This window comes from Rhinolophus ferrumequinum, chromosome X (assembly GCF_004115265.2).
Source record: "Rhinolophus ferrumequinum isolate MPI-CBG mRhiFer1 chromosome X, mRhiFer1_v1.p, whole genome shotgun sequence".
Taxonomy (NCBI): Eukaryota; Metazoa; Chordata; class Mammalia; order Chiroptera; family Rhinolophidae; genus Rhinolophus; species Rhinolophus ferrumequinum.
In genome coordinates this window covers 75339431-75361408 of record NC_046284.1, presented here as the reverse complement: position 1 = coordinate 75361408, position 21978 = coordinate 75339431, and the positions used below count along the sequence as shown (strand labels likewise).

General features: G+C 36.5%; 1 protein-coding gene across 1 annotated transcript in view; it reads right to left on the bottom strand.

Moving 5' to 3' along the window:
* Nucleotides 1-259: 259 nt before the first annotated feature.
* Nucleotides 260-21978, bottom strand: part of CYSLTR1 (cysteinyl leukotriene receptor 1) — a 33821-nt gene continuing 12102 nt past the window's right edge. Inside the window, exons 2-3 of the mRNA XM_033107656.1 lie at nucleotides 5341-5422; nucleotides 260-1402 (exon numbers count right to left, since the gene is read on the bottom strand). Of these exons, the coding sequence (XP_032963547.1) occupies nucleotides 353-1375 (1023 nt within the window). The 5' untranslated portion in view covers nucleotides 1376-1402; nucleotides 5341-5422 and the 3' untranslated portion in view covers nucleotides 260-352. The remainder of the gene's footprint in view (nucleotides 1403-5340; nucleotides 5423-21978) is intronic.

The window sequence follows — 21978 nt, the reverse complement described above, 5'->3', positions numbered from 1 at the left end:
ATTTTATATCTTAAAAGGCTAGTTCTTATCCTTTTATAGTTTTTGTTTGAAGGTGAAAACCTTGATCTTGGACTTATTTTTTTTACAGTGACAATACACAATTATTCTCCACCTTTTGGTGAATGGTCAAAAAACATTTATAATTTATTTAATAGTTGTGGACTGAATTTTTAATGCTTAAAAAATATCTTTAGGACCTCTAATAATGTGGATGCATAAATAAGATAGATTTGTAAGCACACCTTCAGTTAAGTACTTATAAATTATTAATAGAAATTCTTATTTTTGTTGTAAATGATTTGAGATAATGCTTGGGAAACTCTCATTGATTTACATTGGAGATGGGTTTACACTATTCTTTTAATATTTCCTCTCCTTTTTCTGGCAAAGAGGTCTTCTTCTTGGGTACATAAATCATGCTGGACAATGAATGCTTTCTAAATGTAGACAGCCTTCTCCTAAAGTTTCCCCCTGAAAAGAAGTATAAGAGAGGATCAAAGCAACAATTTGATGCAGCCAGAGACAAGGTTATGACCACTGACTTTTGCATTCTAAGGACAGAATCACAGGGTTTAGTTTCATTGTGTAAAAAGTGAAGGTGGATGGTGCGTTGAATATGATATGGCATGAAGCTGATCAAAAAGGCAGCTGTCACGACTATAATCATCCCTATCGCCTTTTTACGACTTGACAGATTTTTCTTCATTGAATTTTTCAGTAAGGTCAAAATGATCATTGTGTAACAGACAATTATAATAATAAAAGGGATGATAAATCCGACAAACAATGAAACATAATGCAAGATTAAAACATGATTTTTAGCTTGATTGTCCTGTGGAGGCTCAAAGCACTTGGTGTTGTTTCTCTCATCTTTGTAAGATGTGGACATTAAAAATGGAGAACTGGTCAAAATCACAAAAATCCAAATGCCAGCACACACAAATCTGGCTTTTTTCTGTGTAACCACATTAATGTTCTGGACTGGGAAAACAATTGCAATGCACCGGAAAAAGCTCATGGCTGTCATAAAGAAGATGCTACAATAGAGGTTGACATACAAGGCATAGGTGCTAAGGCGGCACAAAAAGTCACCAAAGAGCCAAATGCCTTTGTGAACATAGTAGACCACGCGGAGAGGCAGTGTACACACGCACAGTAGATCTGCAACTGCTAAATTAATCATGTATATTTGGAAGGCTGACTTCTCATGATATGTTTTTATGAGGACATAGAGCACAAAGCCATTACCAAAGAAACCCACAACAGAGATCATAGAGTACAAGGTGGAATATACTTGATTGCGGAAGTCATCAATAGTGTCATTGCATGTGTTATTACTGGCAGAAGATACTGTCAGATTTCCAACTCCATCCATGTTTCTCTAGGAATGTCTGCTTGGTGCCTACAATATATATTAAAAAATTTTGTCAATTTTTACCAGACCATAAATTACAGGAGGTACTAAGGTTTCATTTTATAGTGTCACTATGTATACTTTTTTGACCACAGCAGAAAGCAAGGATGGTGTGGCAATGAGGAGGGATTCAGGTGCACCTTGTCTCTAGAAGGGTTTGGGTCCTACAGGCACTCTTTTATCCCTCCATTTCCACCCATGTTTGCTGATACACTTCCTTTTAATCTTTAAGACCTAGCTAAAACAGCGTTGCCTTATTTTAAGTCATATCTCTCCAGTACTATTCTGTAAATCTTCCTTTTAATTGAGTTTGTTTTTTGATGAGAGAAAAGCTCTAAAGATAATAGTGTTTTTTGTTTTTGAAGAAAAAATGTTTTTAATAATGAAAAATATAACAAAAAAAGATTTAAAAAGGTCTAATGAATTAAATTGAAGGGAAATAGCCAGAAAAAGAGAGCCAATCTGTGTAACCAAAATGATATAGATTTATACAATTTATACTTTTATATGAATTTTCCTGAAAGGTCCCAGATCCTCTTCTTTGTCATTTAAACCATTGTTACTATTAAGATAGTAGTTTCATAAATGTGAATCTATCTATCTATTTATCTATCTATCTATCTATCTATCTATCTATCTATCTATCTATCTATCTATTGGCAGAGCACTGAATTCTCTTGGAAAATGAAATCTGGGTGAGAATGCATGGTTCCCCTAAAAAGAGGGCCTCCTAGGTAATGTTTGTTGGATGATACTCCTACCTAGGGAAAATAATCGGATTTGTTATCAATGGAACTCACTCTCCTAAGACATAATCTTAATCTAGAACATGGTTGACTTTATTTAGAACCACAGAACACCAAGGCTGGCCTAATTATAGAAGTCATCCAGTTATTTTAATGAGGAAAATAGTACAAAGAGGTGAAATGCGTTTCTAAAATCTGTGCCATAAGTTAAGGCTCTGAGGAAAAATGGAGCATAACTAGTTGGAATATACTTTCGGGGTGAAGATATTGTAGCTGTTCATCTTTGTTCTCTTCCTAGACTCATACTCAAATCCTTACTGTTCAACACTACATGTCCATTTCTCTTATAGCAAGAAGGTGTCACTTGGTCTAGCCTAGTTCAACTATATCAGGTCAGTCAATTAGGGCACCCAACAAGCTCTGATCAGAGAGAAATGTGAATAAGATAGTGTGAAAGTAGTGATATCTTTAGTATTCCTCCAGATTCTTTCCCTTTATTCTATATGAAGGGGGGAGCAACTCATCCACATATAATATGATGAACAACCTTTGATTGAAGTCTGAATTTTTTGGCCTTTAACACAGCTCTTGTTCCCTAGTAAGAGAGGAGTTGGGATTTGTAAAGTGAGAACACTGAACGTGCAACAACTGTCAGAAATGGAGGGGACTCATCTTGTCTCTGCCTTAGGGACATAGAAACAGATAGCTATGGTAGTGATTGTAGTTGGGATGTAACTTCCTAGGCTTAGTACTACTAGCAATTATATTTGCTGTGAAGAGGTTTCATTCATCCATCCCGGCTAGTTGTTCCTTTTTTTTCCCTTTCATTGAAAAAAATGCCATTATTTTCATAAGAACTGTTGGTATATGATAAAAAAAAAATGAAGATGAATCATTCTGAGAGTATATCTAGGATTATAGAGAAAAATTAGTTCACTATTCCCAACCTCTGCATTATTTCTTAGTTTGCTTTCCTGTTACCTGCCTCTTTCACCATTTGTTCTCTGAACGCAGGTGAAATTGCGCAAGAAAGGGAACCACCTAAACTTAACCTAGTCTTTTTTTTTTAGCTTCTAGTATTACCATTTTATTTATTTATTTATTTATTTATTTATTTATTTATTTATTTATTTATTTATTTATTGGGGTGACAATTGTTAGTAAAATTACTTAGTCTTTTTTGTTAGCCTTGTCTTGGGTTTTCCCCAAATCGGGCAGTGTTATGTTGTGAGGCACTAGATGGTGCTGTTGAGATTTTTGATACAGCCTTTGTTTTAAGACCTACACTTGAAAGGTATTAGGTAATTACCATCTGTCCTGCTTACCATCACCAACCCTCACTATACCCTGCCACAAACTCTTTCCAGAATAATTTTGCATACATTATAGCTTCCAATTATGTCATGTCCTTGCTCTAAAACCTTCAATGTTTCCTGAGAGGCTTCAGAGTAAAATCCGGATTTCTTGGCTTGATATTTAAGGCTCTCAACAGTCTGGTTGCAGCTGAAGTTTCCTAGCTTCTTTCTCATTTCTCCTCTTTGCACACCTTAAAGTTCAATGAAACAACTATTTTACTATACCAGGGGCTTGTTTTCCCACCTGCCTGTCTTTTAAAATGGATTTCTTCTTCCTAAAATACCCTTTCCTCCATCTATGTGTGAAAACTACCCATCCTTCAGCCTTCTCAGCCTCCATCCAAAGTAATTTCTATTATTTTCCCTTCTAGGGAACTTTAAATATATCTTGCAGATAAATATTTTGTATGTATATGTTATCTTCCCTCACAGACTATCTGGTTGATATATAAGAAGGTGTCACACACAGGGATAACACATATGTACTTTGCCCATAAGTAGTCATAAATATTAATTGAGTCAATGAGTAAATGAATGATGGAAAAAGTTTATCATTTGAAAGTATTGTTTATCATTCAAAATCACTTAGAGTTATTTTTCCATTCCGATATAATTAAAAACCTTTCCAGGGGCAGCTGAATGGCTCAGTTGGATAGAGCGTGAGCTCTGAACAAGAGTTGCCGGTTCAATTCCCACATGGGCCAGTGAGCTGTGCCCTCCACAACTAGATTGAAGACAACAAGCTGCTGCTGAGCTTCTGGAGGCGTGGCCGGATGACTCAGTCAGTTAGAGCGGAAGTTGGCAACAACAAGGTTGCCGGTTCAATTCCCTCATGGGATGGTGGGCTGTGCCTCTTGCAACTAACTAAAGAATGAAGATGGCGACTGGACTTGGAGCTGAGCTGCGCCCTCCACAACTAGATTGAAGGACTACTACTTGGAGCTGATTGGCCCTGGAGAAACACACTGTCCCCTAATATTCCCCAATAAAATTAAACAAAACAAAACAAACAAAAAACTTTTCCAGACTCAGAGCCTAAAGTGGCTCTGTTAAATTGCTTCCCAAAGTATTAAGGAAGGCACTAAATCAACCTTAAGATTGTCAGATTTAAAAAATCTGTATCTTGACACAAATTAATCATTTATTTATTTGTCTGTTAAATAGCATAAATAAATAAACTTGAAATTCCCATACCTCTGAGTGAAAGATGTCAAATAAAACTGATTATAAAAACAGACAAAAACAAACAAACAAAACAAAACAGATGATCTTTAGTCCCATTAATAAAGTTACCAGTCCTTCCAGACCAAAATAAGCCTTCCTAGTAATTTCTGTATTTAGGTTCAATTGTTTATTTATAACTAAGTCAAGTCAATGACCTATATTAGGCTATTAAAAACAAGACTGTAAGACTTTCACACAAATAATAAATCCTGGGGTAGGGATCATTTAGTTCAGCCAGTCATTTTACAGATGATGGCCTTACTTATCTCAAACAGCATTTAATGCATGTTTATAGAATTTACTGTGATCTTCCAATAATGAGACCTACGCTATATGGAGATGGCTAAGATCTCATCCCTGTGTTTAAGCAGCTCACAGTCTGGTGGGGAAAGGAATGATGTCTCAGAAGTGTGGAGACGTTACAATACAATATGGTAAGAGCCATCTTAACCCAAAAGAAATTGGTTATTAATTGATTAATATAAAGAAGCCATAAACATAAATGAAATTAATTTTTAGTGCAGATGATGAAGAAAGTTAATTTGTTAAGATAATTTGCAAGTTGATAAAAATAAGAATCATTTAGAAAATGGAGCCATACCTCCTTGTGGTGCTGCAGTACTCTTCACAAATATTCTGGTTAGTGGTCAGTTCCTCTTATGTAATAGCAGATGAAGCCTAAGCTGAAATCATAAGATTGAAAAGGAAGTTAATGACCTTAGAAGAAGTCCAGAAGGGTCATGGGAGCTTAACAGCCTTCAGCACAGATCCAGGGTGTGTGATGGAATATCAAAGCTCTACTGACAGACCTAGGAATAGTTATTGCATTCTGTGCCTCATTCTTTTCTCTCCATTCATGTTTACATCCCCAGGGGCGAAACTGGGAATACAGACCAGGGCTGATCACAGATGTTTGCACGTAGCTTCTGTATCTAAAGAGGAAAACATTATTATAAAAATACTTCTTTCTCTATGAAACCGTATTTTCCATTTTCTCTTCTAAACAGTTTGTTACAAAGTTCAAAGGGGAAATAATTTGGAAGATCATATCCAAGGATCTAGTTTACTAGGAAGAAGAGTTACAACATTAAAAATATCAACTATATCTGTCTGGGATAGATTAGGAACAGTTTTCCCTGAAGGAAGGATGGCTTAGAGGACCTTGGACTCTTCTCCCTAAAAATTCATAATAGCAGTTATTGTTTACATCACTAATTTGGCATACATACCATTGGAGATCAACTGTTTTGTAGTTTGTATAGTTAACTTTTCATGACTGTATATCTCTTCTCTTCAATTAAACTATATCAGAAAAATCTACCAAAGTATAACAAATCTTCAAGAAATGAGCAAAGAAGAGCTTTCTTGGACCAGTAGCAACTTGAACACTTTTGTTCTAAATTTGTGTTGCCCTATGGCAACTTTCATCGCTGTCTGCAAAGATCCCAGAGGCTTGCCACTTTTCATTTATCTGTGGTCTAAGTGCCAACAAAATAAACACATTCTTCCAGTTTATTCTTAACAAATCCAAATAGGCTGGAACTTTCCAAAGGAACTCTACTGAAAAAAAGGAAATAAAACAGACAAGTTTTAAAAGTAAGAACCTAAACCTACAGCTACGATATTGCTGTTTTGGTCCACCCTGTATTCACATAATCATTTTTCAGATCTTCTTCAATTTATTCTCACTCTCTGAATTTCCCCTTTTTCTACAGGTAAGGAGTTGACAAAGATAGCCTATTACTAGCAGTCTGGGTGAAGTATGCGTGGCAGGTGGGGAATTACTCAGACAGACTTGGCTTTTAGATTTTGTTATTCAAGCAGTAAACTTTTTTTTTGGTTTGGCTTGTCCTAGGTCTCTAATCAATAAAGATATTTTAACTGAATATTGAATGAAAAAAATCCTTTCTTTTTACCACTTTACACAATAGTATTGTTTTTATTTTAAAATAATTATAGATTCATAGAAAGTTAGTATGGAGGGAGATTTCACCCAGTTCCCCCCAATTGTAGTATATTACATAACTGTAGTACACTATTAAAACCAGGAAATTGACTGGTACAATCCATAGACATTATTCAGATTTCAACACTTTTGCATGCAGTTAAAAAGAATCTGTTCTAATCCTGAAATTATGATCATACTCATCTTATATATGGAGAAAACTAACTTTGGCTTTTTCAGTTTTGTGCTTAAACAAAACTTACACTTCTCCCTCATGTGGAAAGAGAAAGCAAGTTAATGAATTTCTAAGACCCATCTAGGAAAAGTTTAATATTATCAGACTAATATACTAGTTATCCATTTCCACAGCAGCTGTGCAATTAAAATTTAGCGCACTCGACTATACAACAAGAAGACATAACAGTCATCAATATTTTTGCCCCCAATCAGGGAGCATCGAAATATACTAAGCAACTACTAACAGAACTAAAGGGAGAAATTGACCAAAATACAATTATACTAGGGGACTTAAATACATCATTGAAAGCTATGGATAGATCATCCAAGCAGAAAATAAATAACGAAATAGCAGTCTTAAATGACACGTTAGATGAAATGGACATAATTGACATATATAGAGCACTTCATCCTAAAACATCAGACTATACATTCTTTTCTAGTGTACATGGAACATTCTCAAGGATAGACCATATATTGGGACATAAAATCAGCCTCAGCAAATTTAAGAAGATTGAAATCATACCAAGCATATTCTCTGATCACAAGGCTTTGAAATTGGATATCAACTGCAAAAAGAAAGCAGGAAATAACACAAATTCATGGAGATTAAACAACATACTTTTAAAGAACGACTGGGTCAGAGAAGAAATTAGAGGAGAGATCAAAAGATACATAGAAACAAATGACAATGAAAATACATCCTACCAAAATTTTTGGGATATGGCAAAAGCAGTTTTAAGAGGGAAATTTATATCATTATAGGCCTATCTCAAGAAACAGGAAAAATCCCAAGTAAACAACCTCATGTTACACCTTAAAGAACTAGAAAAAGAAGACCAAGTAAAACCCAAGGTCAGCAGAAGAAAGGAAATAACAAAAATCAGAGCAGAACTAAATGAAATAGAGAACAAAAAGACAATAGAAAAAATTAATGTGACAAAGAGCTGGTGCTTTGAAAAGATTAACAAAATTGACAAACCCTTGGCAAGACTCACTGAGATAAAAAGAGAGCAGACACTAATTAACAAAATCATAAATTAAAAAGGGGAAGTTATCACGGACACCACAGAAATACAAAGGATCATCCAAGAATACTAGGAAGGACTATATGCCACCAAATTCAATAACCTAGAATAAATGGACAAGTTCTTAGAAACATATAGCCTTCCAAGGTTGAACCATGAAAAACTAGAAAATCTAAACAGACCGATCACCAGTAATGAAATTGAATCAGTGATCCAAAACCTTCTCAAAAGCAAAAGTCCTGGGACCAGATGGCTTCACTAGTTAATTCTACCAAACCTTCAAAGAGGATCTAATACCAATCCTGCTCAAACTCTTCCAAAAAATCAAAGAAGAGACAGTACTCCCTAACTCATTTTATGAGGCCAACATTACACTGATACCAAAACCTGGTAAGGACAACACAAAAAACGAAAACTACAGACCAATATCTCTTATGAATACAGACGCAAAAATCCTAAACAAAATTGTAGCAAATCGAATACAAGAATGCGTTAAAATGATCATTCATCACGACCAAGTGGGGTTTATCCCCGGGGCACAAGGATGGTTCAACATCCGCAAATCATTCAATGTGCTACATCACATAAACAAAATAAAGGACGAAAATCATATGATTATATCAATTCATGCAGAAAAAGCATTTGACAAGATACAACATCCATTTATGATTAAAACACTTAATAAAATAGGTATAGAAGGAAAATATCTTAACATAATAAAGGCCATACATGACAAACCCTCAGCTAATCTCATAATTAATGGTGAAAAACTGAGGCCCTTTGCTCTACGTTCAGGAACACGACAGGGCTGTCCCCTATCACCTCTGCTTTTCAATGTAGTGTTGGAAGTCCTTGCCAGAGCAATCAGGCAAGAGAAAGAAATAAAAGGCATCCACATAGGGAATGAAGAAGTTAAATTATCACTCTTTGCAGATGACATGATGCTATATATAGAAAACCCTAAAGACTCCACCAAAAAGCTATTAGAAACAATCAATGAATACAGGAAAGGTGCTGGCTACAAAATCAACGTACAAAAGTCCATTGCATTCCTATATACTAGCAATGAAATCTCGGAAAAAGAAATACAAAAAAACAATTCCTTTTGCAATTGCAGCAAAAAGAATAAAATACCTAGGAATAAACTTAACCAAGGATGTGAAGGACCTATATGCTGAAAACTATAAGACATTTTTGAAAGAAATTGAAGAAGACACAAAAAAATGGAAAGACATTCCGTGCTCATGGATTGGAAGAATCAACATAGTTAAAATGGCCATATTACCCAAAGCAATATACAGATTTAATGCCATCCCCATCAAGATCCCTATGGCATTTTTTAAAGAAATAAATAGAACAAAAAATCATCAGATTTGTTTGGAACCACAAAAGACCCCGAATAGCCAAAGCAATCTTAAGAAAAAAGAACAATACTGGAGGTATCACACTCCCTGACTTTAGCTTGTACTACAGGGCTACAATAATCAAAACAGCAGGGTGTTGGCAGAAAAACAGACACATAGACCAATGGAATAGAATTGAGAACCCAGAAATAAAACCACATAAATATGGACAGATCATTTTTGACAAAGAAGCTAAAAACATACAATGGAGGAAAGACAGTCTCTTCAATAAATGGTGCTGGGAGAATTGGAAAGCCACATGCAAAAGAATGAAACTGGACAGCTATTTGTTACCATGTACCAAAATTAATTAAAAATGGACCAAAGACTTAAGCATATGACCTGACACAATAAACTGCATAGAAGAAAACATAGGTACTAAACTTGTGGACCTTGGGTTCCAAGAGCATTTTATGAATTTGATTCCAAAGGCAATGGAAGTAAAAGCTAAAATAAATGAACGGGACTATATGAAACTTAAAAGCTTTTGCACAGCAAAAGAAACCATCAACAAAATAAAGAGGCAACCAACTGAATGGGAGAAGATTTTTGCAAACAGTGCCTCCGATAAGGGGCTAATATCCAAAATATACAAGGGACTCATGAAACTCAACAACAAAAAACAAACATCCCAATTGAAAAATGGGCAGAGGACCTGAAGAGACATTTCTCCAAAGAGGACATACAAATGGCAAATAGACATCTGAAAAAATGCTCAACATCACTAATCGTCAGAGAAATGCAAATAAATACCACAATAAGATATCACCTCACCCCAGTCAGAATGGCTATCATCAACAAGACAAATAGTAACAAGTGTTGGAGAGGCTGTGGAGAAAAAGGAACCCTCATACACTGTTGGTAGGAATACAGACTGGTGCAGCCATTATGGAAGGCAGTGTGAAGGTTCCTCAAAAAATTATGAAGAAAATTACCATATGACCCAGCAATCCCTCTCCTGGGTATCTACCCAAAAAATCTGAAAACATTTATACATAAAGACACATGTGCTCCAATGTTCATTGCAGCTTTGTTTACGGTGGCCAAGACATGGAAATAACCAAAATGTCCTTCGGTAGATGAATCGATAAAGAAGTTGTGGTATATATACACAATGGAATAATATTAGGCGGTAAGAAAAGATGATATAAGACCATTTGTCACAACATGGATGCATCTTGAGAGTATAATGCTAAGCGAAATAAGTCAGACAGAAAAAGCAGAGAACCACATGATTTCACTGATATGTGGTATATAAACCAAAAACAACAAAAGAACAAGACAAACCAATGAGAAACAAGAACTCATAGACACAGGCAATAGTTTAGTGGTTACCAGAGGGTAAGGGGGGTGGGGGGTGTGAGATGAGGGTAAGGGGGATCAAATATATGGTGATGGAAGGAGAACTGACTCTGGGTGGTGAACACACAATGGGATTTATAGATGATGTAATACAGAATTGTACACCTGAAATCTATGTAATTTTAGTAACAAGTGTCACCCCAATAAATTAAAAAAAATTAGCCCACTTGTTACATGCACAAGTGAGTAAATGTTGCATTGGCTGTGTAACAGTGTAGTGTTTTCTCAAGTTTGGGATTCTGAGGTGTCTTCTATGCTTGTTTTAGTGGTATGAACTTTTCACTTAGCAAGTAATCAAAACTTTCACTACTTGCCTCTCTTTCCTTTTCAGTTTGAGAACTCTTGTTTCTAACAGCAGCTTCAGTAGGATTCCACTATTCTTATATCGGTGATTGGGTGGGTGAAGGAGAAGTGTTAAACTGAAAGTGTACATATATGCATATGACTTTTTATTTCAATTATTTAATTCAGGAGTTACTCAGAACTTTTATTTGATTATATATATCATATCATATTATAGTACAATATAATATAACACTACCGTGTTTCCCCGAAAATAAGAGCAGGACTTATACTAAGTTGTGCTCCAAAAGCACATTAGGGCTTATGTTCAAGGGATGTCATCCTGAAAAATCATACTAGGGCTTATTTTCTGGTTAGGTCTTATTTTCAGGGAAACAGTATATATAATTATATAATGTATTGTATTGTATCATATTGTATCATATTATATATATTCTCTTTCCCTCAGCCCTTATCCTCCATTGAACGTGTAACCTGGTATGGGTTGTAACCTGGCTTGGATTCCAGTGAATGAGGTACTAAGAGAGCCCTGAGACAATCTAAGAATATAACGTCCCAGTTCTTATACAGTGCTCTTTATTCTTGCTGCACTAGAACTACCTATGAATGTGAATGACTGTTGTGCACTCTAAGTAGAGCTCATGATCTACAAGTGACCCAAGGTAGTCCCCAGGCCATGTCTTCTATTAAGTGAAGATAGCAGTGCCTCTTTGTGTGCTTGTTTGTTTGTTTCTAGTCAAACAAAAAGCCATTCCTGAGCCTCTCAACCTAATTTAATATGTCTCTCCTTTGAAGTTCAGTAGGATTTTGTTTGTACTTTCCTTTTTAAAAAACGAATTATGAATTATTTATTTGTTACAATTAAATATTGTTTTATATTAGTTTCAGGTGTATAGCATAGTGGTTAGACAATTATACAATTTATGTAGTGATCCCCACGATTAGTCTAGGACCCACCTGGCACTATGCATAACTGTTGCAACATTATTGACTATGTTCTCTATGCTGTACTTTACATCCCTGTGACTGTTCTGTAACTATCAATTTGTATTTCTTAATCCTGTTCACCTTTTTCACCCAGTCCTCAAACCCTCCTACACTCTGGCCACCATCAATTTGTTTTCTGTATCTGTGAGTCTGTTTCTGTTTTGTGTATTTGTTTATTTTATTCTTTAGATTTCACATATAAATGAGATCATATGGTATTTGTCTTTCTCTGTCTGACTTATTTCACTTAGCACAATACTCTCTAGGTCCATCCATGTTGTGGCAAATGGCAAGATTTCATTATTTTTTATGGCCGAGTAATATTCCATTGTATATATGTACCACTTCTTCTTTATCCAATTGTCTATTGCTGGGTACTCAGGTTCCTTCCGTATCTTGGCTATTGTAAATGGCACTGTAGTGAAGACAGGCATGCATCATATATCTTTTCAAATTAGTGTTTTGGATTTCAAAAGATAAATAACAAGAAATGGAATTGCCGGGTCATAAAGTGGTTCTATTTTCAGTTTTTTAAGGAACCTCCAAACTGTTTTCCATAGTGGCTGTACCAATTTGCAATCCCACCAACAGTTCACGAGGTTTCCCTTTTCTCCACATCTTCGCCAACCCTTGTTGATTTATTGATGATAGCCATTCTGACAGGTGTGAGATGATATCTCATTGTGGTTTTAATTTGCATTTTCTGATGATTAGTGACATTGAATATCTTTTGGTATGTCTATTGGCCATCTGTATGTCCCCTTTGGAGAAATGTCTCATCAGGTTCTCTGCCCTTATTTTTATAATGGATTGTTTGTTTTTTTTGGTGTTGAGTTGTATGAGTTCTTCATACATTTTGGATATTAATCCTTTATCAGATGTATCATTGGTGAATATCTTTTCCTTTTCAGGAGGCTCTCTTTTCTTTTGTTGGTGGTTTTCTTTGCTGTGAAAAACTTTTTAGTTTTACATAGTCCCATTTGTTTATTTTTTTCTTTTATTTTCTTTCCCCACGAAGATAGATCAGAAAAAAATATTACTACAATCAATGTCAGAGAGTTCACTGCCTATGTTTTATTCTAGGAGTTCTGTGGTTTTGGGTCTTACATTTAAGATTTTAATACATTTTGAGTATATTCTTGTATATGGTGTAAGAAGGTGGCACCATTTCATTGTTTTTTTTGTTTGTTTGTTTGTTTTTGTTTTTGCATGTATCTGTCCAGTTTCCTCAACATTGTTTATTGAATAGACTGTGTCATGCAGGGCGGCATGCGGGATCTTTAGTCCCGCTCCCCATTTAAGAACACAGGATATGGTGAGTTCAAAAAGGAACACCTATGGAGCCATAGATAGGGGAGTCACTATATTCTTGCTGGTGGCTGGGTTGGAGACACAGGAAGCAGGAGCCACACTATCCACAACCTGCCGTCCACTTCTCTCTGCTAAACCACCTCACTTGCTAGCTGCAATCCACCGTGCTAACTGCAATCCACTCTTGCTAGCTCAGCCACCATCTTCTTGCTAGCTCCCATTTTCTGCTAGCGTAGCCAGGCAGTTATATTAGTGGCCAATGGCTCACTGGTTACAGCTGACAGCCAACAAGCCACAGCTGATGGCCATCCAATCATAGTTGAGGATTTTTGGATCAATGTTCATAAGAGATATCGGTTCATAATTTTCTTTTTTTGTAATGTCCTTTTCTGGTTTTGAAATCAGGGTATATCAAAATGGTGGCGTGAGGTGAGCCTCTGTAAATCTCCCCTGGAATTTATAACTAATCGAACAACTATAACTCCACAAAGGACTCCCTGTACAGCAGACAGGCAAGACGAAAAGGCCCACTACTGAATTCACCTAAAGGTGGGCAAATCACACCAGCGAGGGACGAGCGAAGGGAGAAGTGCAGAGATGGAGCCGCATGGGCACAGGACGCAGACGTAGCTCAGTGTTCCGAGCTTGCTGCATCCCGGAGCTACTGCAGCTGCAGGAGAGGGAAAAACTCAGACTGCTAGGGCTCAGTTTATGGTGCACAAGCCTGAGGGGACAGCATATAACACGGCTGAATCCAACGCTCACAGCAGAGACCTCGGAGAAAAGACTGAGGGAAGAAGGCTGAAAACGGTGGTTTAAGCCCTCACTGCCTAGCGGAGAACAGAAGCCTTGGGCACTGAGAGCAGCCGACCCCTCTCTACCCTCCCACAGCTCGCTCCACCCCGACCTGCCCGGTGCTAGAAGTGGAACAGTAGCAGTGTCAGATCAAAGGAACAGAATATTTGCTGTTCTGAGAACTGTGGACCGCAGACACAGATTTGCAGACCAAGTAGTTCCGGCAAAGGGAAGGGAGCTGTGGAAGAAAGAACGGCTGTGGTGATGGTTGCCGCCATCGCTCTGGGCCACCTCTTACAACTCACCCCACCTATCTGGGCAGATCCCTGCAGGAGTAAACAGAACTGCTGAAACATATGGGCTCTGAATCTGGTGCAGGAAGAGCTTTGGAACTTCAAAAGCTCTCTGCATACCCACACGGACACTGCACCCTGTGACCCAGGTGAACTATTAACAGAGGAGAAGCCCATCTTCCAGGGAATTCCCCCATTTTGTGAGAAGCTGGAATAGTGCAGAGAAAACATAGCACTACCGTGTGAGAGAGAAAAAAAGGCTGCAGTTGGAGAGAAAATAAAACATTCTATCAACAAGTACTGGAAAACAAAAGAAAGACCTCTTCCTATCAACCTGTTGCAGAAGCCACTCCTGTAGCTATCTAGGAAGGGAGGGAATAAATCAGTAATTGCCATGAATAACCAAGACAACAAGACAGCTCAGAAGAAAGTGAAAAGTCTCCAGAAAACAAACTTAAAGGTATGGCAAAATGTGCCTTAAACGACAGAGAATTCAAGATTGCAGTTCCGAAAAAACTCAACGAGATGCAAGAAAACACAGAAAGGCAGTTTAGTGAACTCAGAAACACAATCAAAGAAAAACATGAGCATTTTACGAAAGAGATTGAAATTTTTAAAAAGAACCAAATACAATTTCTGGAGATTAAGAACTCAGTAGAACAAATTAAGAATGAAATAGCCAGCTTAGGTAGTGGAGTTGACCAGATGGAGGAAACAATCAGTGACATAGAAGATAGAAACCTGGAAATTACACGGATGGAAGAAGAAAGAGACTTGAGACTTAAAAGAAATGAAAGAACTCTACAAGAGCTTTCTGACTCCATCAGAAAGAGCAATATAAGAATAATGGGCATACCAGAAGGAGAAGAAAGAGAGAAGGGAACAGAGAACATATTCAAACAAATTGTTGATGAGAACTTTCCAAACTTGTGGAAAGAACCGCATCCTCAAATCCAAAAAGCAAATAGAACACCTAATTACCTCAATCCCAACCGGTGTTCTCCAAGGCACATTGTATTGAAGCTGTCTAAAATCAACGGCAAAGAAAGAATCCTTAAGGCAGCCAGGCAAAAGAAGACGGTAACCTACATAGGAAAGCCCATTAGATTATCATTAGATTTCTCAGCAGAAACTCTACAAGACAGGAGGGAGTGGAACCAAATATTCAAACTATTGAAAGAGAGAAATTATGAGCCAAGGATAATATATCTAGAAAACATATCCTTTAGATACGAAGGAGGAATAAAGACCTTTCCAGACATACAGAAGCTGAGGGAATTTTCTAATACACGACCTGCACTACAAGAAATACTAGGAGGCTATTCTACAACCATCAACAGGGACAATTTGTAGCAACCAAAACATAAAAAGGGGGAGAGTAAAGGCCTGAACCGGAATATTGGAATGGAGAAAGTAAGTGTGCTGAAGAAAAAGAATACTCTAAATATCAAACTTTCTTTTACATAAACTTAAGGGTAACCACTCAAAAAAAAAATCCAGAACTGAAATATATACTGTAATAAAAGAAGAAACAGACGGAAACATCATAAAATACCACCACACAGAAATAATAGCCAACAACAAAAAGGGAAAGAAAAAATGGAGACAGAGCCTTACCAGAAAACTAAACATAGAATGACAGGAAATCCTCACATATCAATAATCCCCCTAAATGTAAATGGACTGAACTCACCAATAAAAAAGCACAGAGTAGCAGATTGGATTAAAAAACTAAACTCAACCATATGCTGTCTCCAAGAGACACATCTCAGCTACAAGGACAAGCATAGACTCAAAGTGAAAGGGTGGAAATTGACTCTCCAAGCAAATGGTATCCAGAGAAAATCAGGTATAGACATACTGATATCAGATGAAACAGACTTCAGGGTGAAAAAGGAAACAAGAGACACAGATGGACATTTCATAATGGTAAAGGGGACTATACAACAAGAAGACATAAGAGGCATCACTATTTATGCCCCCAATCAGGGAGCATCGAAATATACCAAGCAACTACTAACAGAACAAAAGGGAGAAATTGACCAAAACACAATTATACTAGGGGACTTAAATACATCATTGACAGCTATGGATAGATCATCCAAACAGAAAATAAGTAATGAAATAGCAGTCCTAAATGACACATAGATAAAATAGACATAATTGACATATATAGAACACTTCATCCTAAAACATCAGACTATACATTTTTTTCTAGTGTACATGGAACATTCTCAAGGATAGACCATATATATTGAGACGTAAAGTCAGCCTCAGCAAATTTAAGATGATTGAAATCATACCAAGCTTATTCTCTGATCACAAGGCTTTGAAATTGGATATCAACTGCAAAAAGAAAGCAGGAAAAAACACAAATTCATAGAGATTAAACAACATACTTTTAAAGAACGACCAGGTCAAAGAAGAATTAGAGGAGAGATCAAAAGATACATAGAAACAAATGGCAATGGAAATACATCTTACCAAAATTTTGGGGATGCAGCGAAAGCAGTTTTAAGACGGAAATTTATATCATTACAGGCCTATCTCAAGAAACAAGAAAAATCCCAAATAAATAACCTCATGTTACACCTTAAAGAACTAGAAAAAGAAGAACAAATGAAACTGAAGGTCAGCAGAAGAAAGGAAATAACAAAAATCAGAGTAGAACTAAATGAAATAGAGAACAAAAAGACAATAGAAAAAATTAATGTGACAAAGAGCTGGTGCTTTGAAAAGATTAACAAAATTGACAAACCCTTGGCTAGACTCACTGAGATAAAGAGAAGACACTAATTAACAAAAAAAAAAAAAATGAAAAAGGGGAAGTTATCACGGACACCACAGAAATACAACGGATCATCCAAGTATGCTATGAAGTACTCTATGCCACCAAATTCAATAACCTAGAAGAAATGGACAAGTTTTTAGAAACATATAGCCTTCCCATGCTCAGCCATGTAGAACTGGAAAATCTAAAGAGACCGATCACCAGTAACGAAATTGAATCAGTCATCCAAAACCTTTCCAAAAGCAAAAGTCCTGGACCAGATGGCTTCGCTAGTGAATTCTGCCAAACCTTCAAAGAGGATCTAATACCAGTCCTGGTGAAACTCTTCCAAAAAATCGAAGAAGGGGCAGTACTCCCTAACTCATTTGATGAGGCCAACATTACCCTGATACCAAAACCTGGTAAGGACAGCACAAAAAAAAAGACTACAGACCAATATCTCTGATGAATACAGATGCAAAAATCCTAAACAAAATTCTAGCTAATCGAATGAAACAATGCATTAAAAAGATTATTCATCATGACCAAGTGGGGTTCATCCAAGGGGCACTAAGATGGTTCAAGATACTCAAATCCATCAATGTGATACATCACATAAAACAAAGGACAAAAATAATATGATTATATCAATTGATGCAGAAAAAAGCATTTACAAGATACAACATCCATTTATGATTAAAACACTTAATAAAATAGGTATAGAAGGAAAATACCTTAACATAATAAAGGCCGTATATGACAAACCCTCAGCTAATCTCATAATTAATGGTGGAAAACTGAAGCCCTTTGCTCTACAATCAGGAATGCAACAGCGCTGTCCCCAATCACCTCTGCTTTTCAACATAGTGCTGGAAGTCCTTGCCATAGCAATCAGGCAAGAAAAAGAAATAAAAGGCATCCAAATTGGGAATGGAGAAGTTAAATTGTCAATCTTTGCGATGACATGATGCTACATATAGAAAATCCTAAAGACTCCACCAAAAAGCTATTAGAAACAATCAATGAATACAGTAAAGTTGCCGGCTACAAAATCAACGTACAAAAGTCCATTGCATTCCTATATACTAACAACGAAATCTCAGAAAAAGAAATACAAAAAACAATTCCTTTTGCGATTGCAGCAAAAAGAATAAAATACCTAGGAATAAACTTAACCTACCAAAACGTCCTTCGATAGATGAATGGATAAAGAAGTTGTGGTATATATACACAATGGAATGCTATTCGGCGGTAAGAAAAGATGATATAGGAACATTTGTAAAAACATGGATGGATCATGAGAGTATAATGCTAAGCGAAATAAGTCAGACAGAAAAAGCAGAGAACCATATGATTTCACTGATATGTGGTATATAAACCAAAAACAACAAAAGAACACGACAAACAAATGAGAAACAAAAACTCATAGACACAGACAATAGTTTAGTGGTTACCAGAGGGTAAGTGGGGTGGGGGGTGGGTGATGAGGGTAAGGGGGATCAAATATATGGTGATGGAAGGAGAACTGTCTCTGGGTGGTGAACACAAAATGGGATTTATAGATGATGTAATACAGAATTGTACACCTGAAATCTATGTAATTTTAGTAACAATTGTCACCCCAATAAATTAAAAAAAAATTAAGCTAATACTTTTGCTGTTCATATCACTGACTTTTTTCCTGAGACCATTTCTTGTAGTACCAAAGTTTAACTTCTTTTAATGTTATCCTGCCATCATTTAAAATTATCCATGGTTTCCACCCAACCCATCACCCCCAGGCCCACTTCCAGCCTCGCCCCACTTGTGTTATCTTTTGAATAATGAAACATGTATTTTGACATTGTTATTTATCCAATATAAAAAAATAATGAACATTTTTGTTTCTTTAAAAGTAAGACGTTAAGAGGTAGTCAAGTATATCTGATGTTTCTAACAATTCTAATCAGGGGAGATGCCAGGGCCAACTTTGATCAGCAGGGCTGGAGGTGGGAGTTTGTTTGCTTCTAACGTTTGGACACTAATCTGATCTTAGGGGATAACCTTAATTTGGAAGTCGGTTCCCATGTGGTTGTGAGAAAAGTTCCAGAAATATACAAATAAGAATAGCTGCATTAGTCTAAATTTGGGGAGTTCACATTACTGATTGCACTTTGTTGGAGTAAAACAAACTAGAGATATTTTTACTTGGGAAAAAGGACTCACTTATGTGCGTTATTAAGGGTGCAAGGAACCAAAACACTCCACATAGGGGAGAAATATACTTTCTACAAGAAGCAAGGGGATAAGTGAAAATTCACAGTGATCCTACTTTGTTTCCTAAAATATAGGAAGATAGGGGAAAAATTCAAAATTGGAGGAAAAGGAACATGGTTTATTTTAAGGTCAGTTTGATGGTTGTAAAAAAATGTACAGTTTTGAAAGGTAGATATGGGTTGTGGTGTTGAGGGAGTGGCAGAAAAATCTCTTGTTTACACCCAAAGTTCTGGTGAGATTGTAAACTTTAGTTATTTTAAAGTTTAGGATTTGCAATGACCTCTACAACTTATAAGTTTTTGGTTTCCACTGCTTTAAAAGTTCACCAGTGATATCACCATTTCAAACACTAGGATAAACTAGAAACTAATGAAAAGAGTTGGGGAGGGAGTAACAGGGTGAAGGGGGTTGGAATGGGAGCAAGACTTCTTTGAGAATACCTTTTGACTTTGGAAAAATGCAAATGTCCTACACATTCAAAATTAAAAGAAAAAGCAAAAATAAAGTTTAGGATTTGAAAAAAGTGTCCAAATAGAAAATCCTTATTTTAAATTTTTAATATGGGAATGAGACCCATGCAAGTTGAAGAAGACATATTATATCTTAAGTCAAATTGCTTCTGTAATATGTTGCAAAGGGAAATAGAGCTTGTTTTTTTTTGTCCTGTTTATTGACTGTCTGTCTAATGATTTGTGATTGCCTGTGCTCTTTCTTTTCTCATAATTCTTGCAAGTCATTTAAATTTTCAATCTGAGAGATACATATAGACTGAGGTATTCTGAAACAAGCTCTCGTTGAGTGGTGATAGAGAAGAACTTAAGAATGGCCTTGTATGGGAATGGTAGAACTTGATGAAGAATGAAGTCAAACAACTCTGCTTTCCCCGACGGGCCCATAATCCCTGTATTTAACTTGGAGATTAATTTTAGTTCTAGTCTATGCCATCTTTTATTTACAGCAATTTCTTTGTTTTATAAATAAAGATTGTTGGTTATATTAAACTACTCCTTCTTCAAGAGAGGAGGAAAAACTCAGCTTAATTTTCTACTGAGAGAATGTCAATGTGGATATAGTGGCAAAAACGCAATAGCTTTTGAGTCAGGACAAGTGTGAGTTTGAATCATGGTTTCTTCACTTACTAGCTGTGTGACCTTGGGCATTACTTAAACTTGCTGATTCTCAATTTTCTTATCTGTAAAATGAAGATGATAAAGGAAAGGATACAGCAAAAGAGTACCAAAGAGAGACAAGAAGAAAACAAAATTAAAAAATCTGTAGTATTGTACAAGTCAAAAGAGCAGTTTTAGGAAAGAATGTGGTTGTCACTGATCTCAAAGTTTTCCAAAAGACCGAAGAGAAGGAAGTTTATATAAATGGCAATTGGATTTGGTAATTAGGAGGCCAGTGGTGACCTTGGAGAAAACATTTTCAATAAAATATTGAGTTTATAACTAAAATAGAAGTGTTTGTGTGTGTGTGTGTGTGTGTGTGTGTGTGTGTGTGTGTGTGTGTCTACAAGCATGCCAGCTTCTATTCTACACCATGTGGGCTCAGGCAATCTTCCTGGTTCCCATTTAGCTAGGAGGGCAGATCTACATGCTTCTTATTTTATAAAACTAGGTAGGGGGATTGTTATCCAGCTAGATACAGTGTTCATCCACATAACATAATCATGTAACAGAGATACAACCACTTTACATAAAGTCTGTTCAAATATACCAATCCCCCTACAAACTTTTATTGTAATTCCATAAACCTTTACATTCCTAACTGTATTCTCTACTAGGAATTCATCCATAGGTATTGGTTACACAATAGTAGGTAGGGAAAGTGTCCCCAGCCAGACATAATAATATCCATTCTACAAGCATTGATATTTTTAATCAAACTCTTTTGGTATCCATTTAGACAGTCATCATCAATAAGAAGAGACAAAGGATGAAAGAAGGTATATTAATTTTCTATTTTTTGTGTAACAAATTATCCCAAACTTAAAATAACACCCACTTATTTTCTCATAGTTTCCACGGGTCAGGAGTTCAGGTACAAGTCAGCTGGGTCCTCTGTTTAGTGTCTCACAGGGATGCAATAAAGTCAGCCAGAACTGTGACTGCATCTGAGGCTAGGGATCCTTTTCCAAGATCACTGGTTGTTAGCAGAATTGATTCCTTGTGTCTGTGTGATTGAGGTCCCATTTTCTTGCTGGCTGTTGGCCAGGAACCACTTTTAGCTCCTATAAGCCACCCTCAGGCACTTAACACATGACCTCATTCTCTCACATCATGACTGTTTGCTTTTTCCCAGGCCATCAGGAGAGAGATCTTTCTCTTCAAATCTTTCTGACTTCTTTCTGACTTCTAGACCTTCTTTTAAAGGGCTCACCTGACTCCGTAGCCATGCCCAAAATAATATTCTGTTTGGTTAACTGCAAACCAACAGATTAGTACCCTAACACAGAAATGAAACCTCCTCACATTCACAGGCTCCACCTGCACTCAAGGGGAAGAGATTATACAGGACAGGTACACAAGGAGATAAGAATCCTGAGA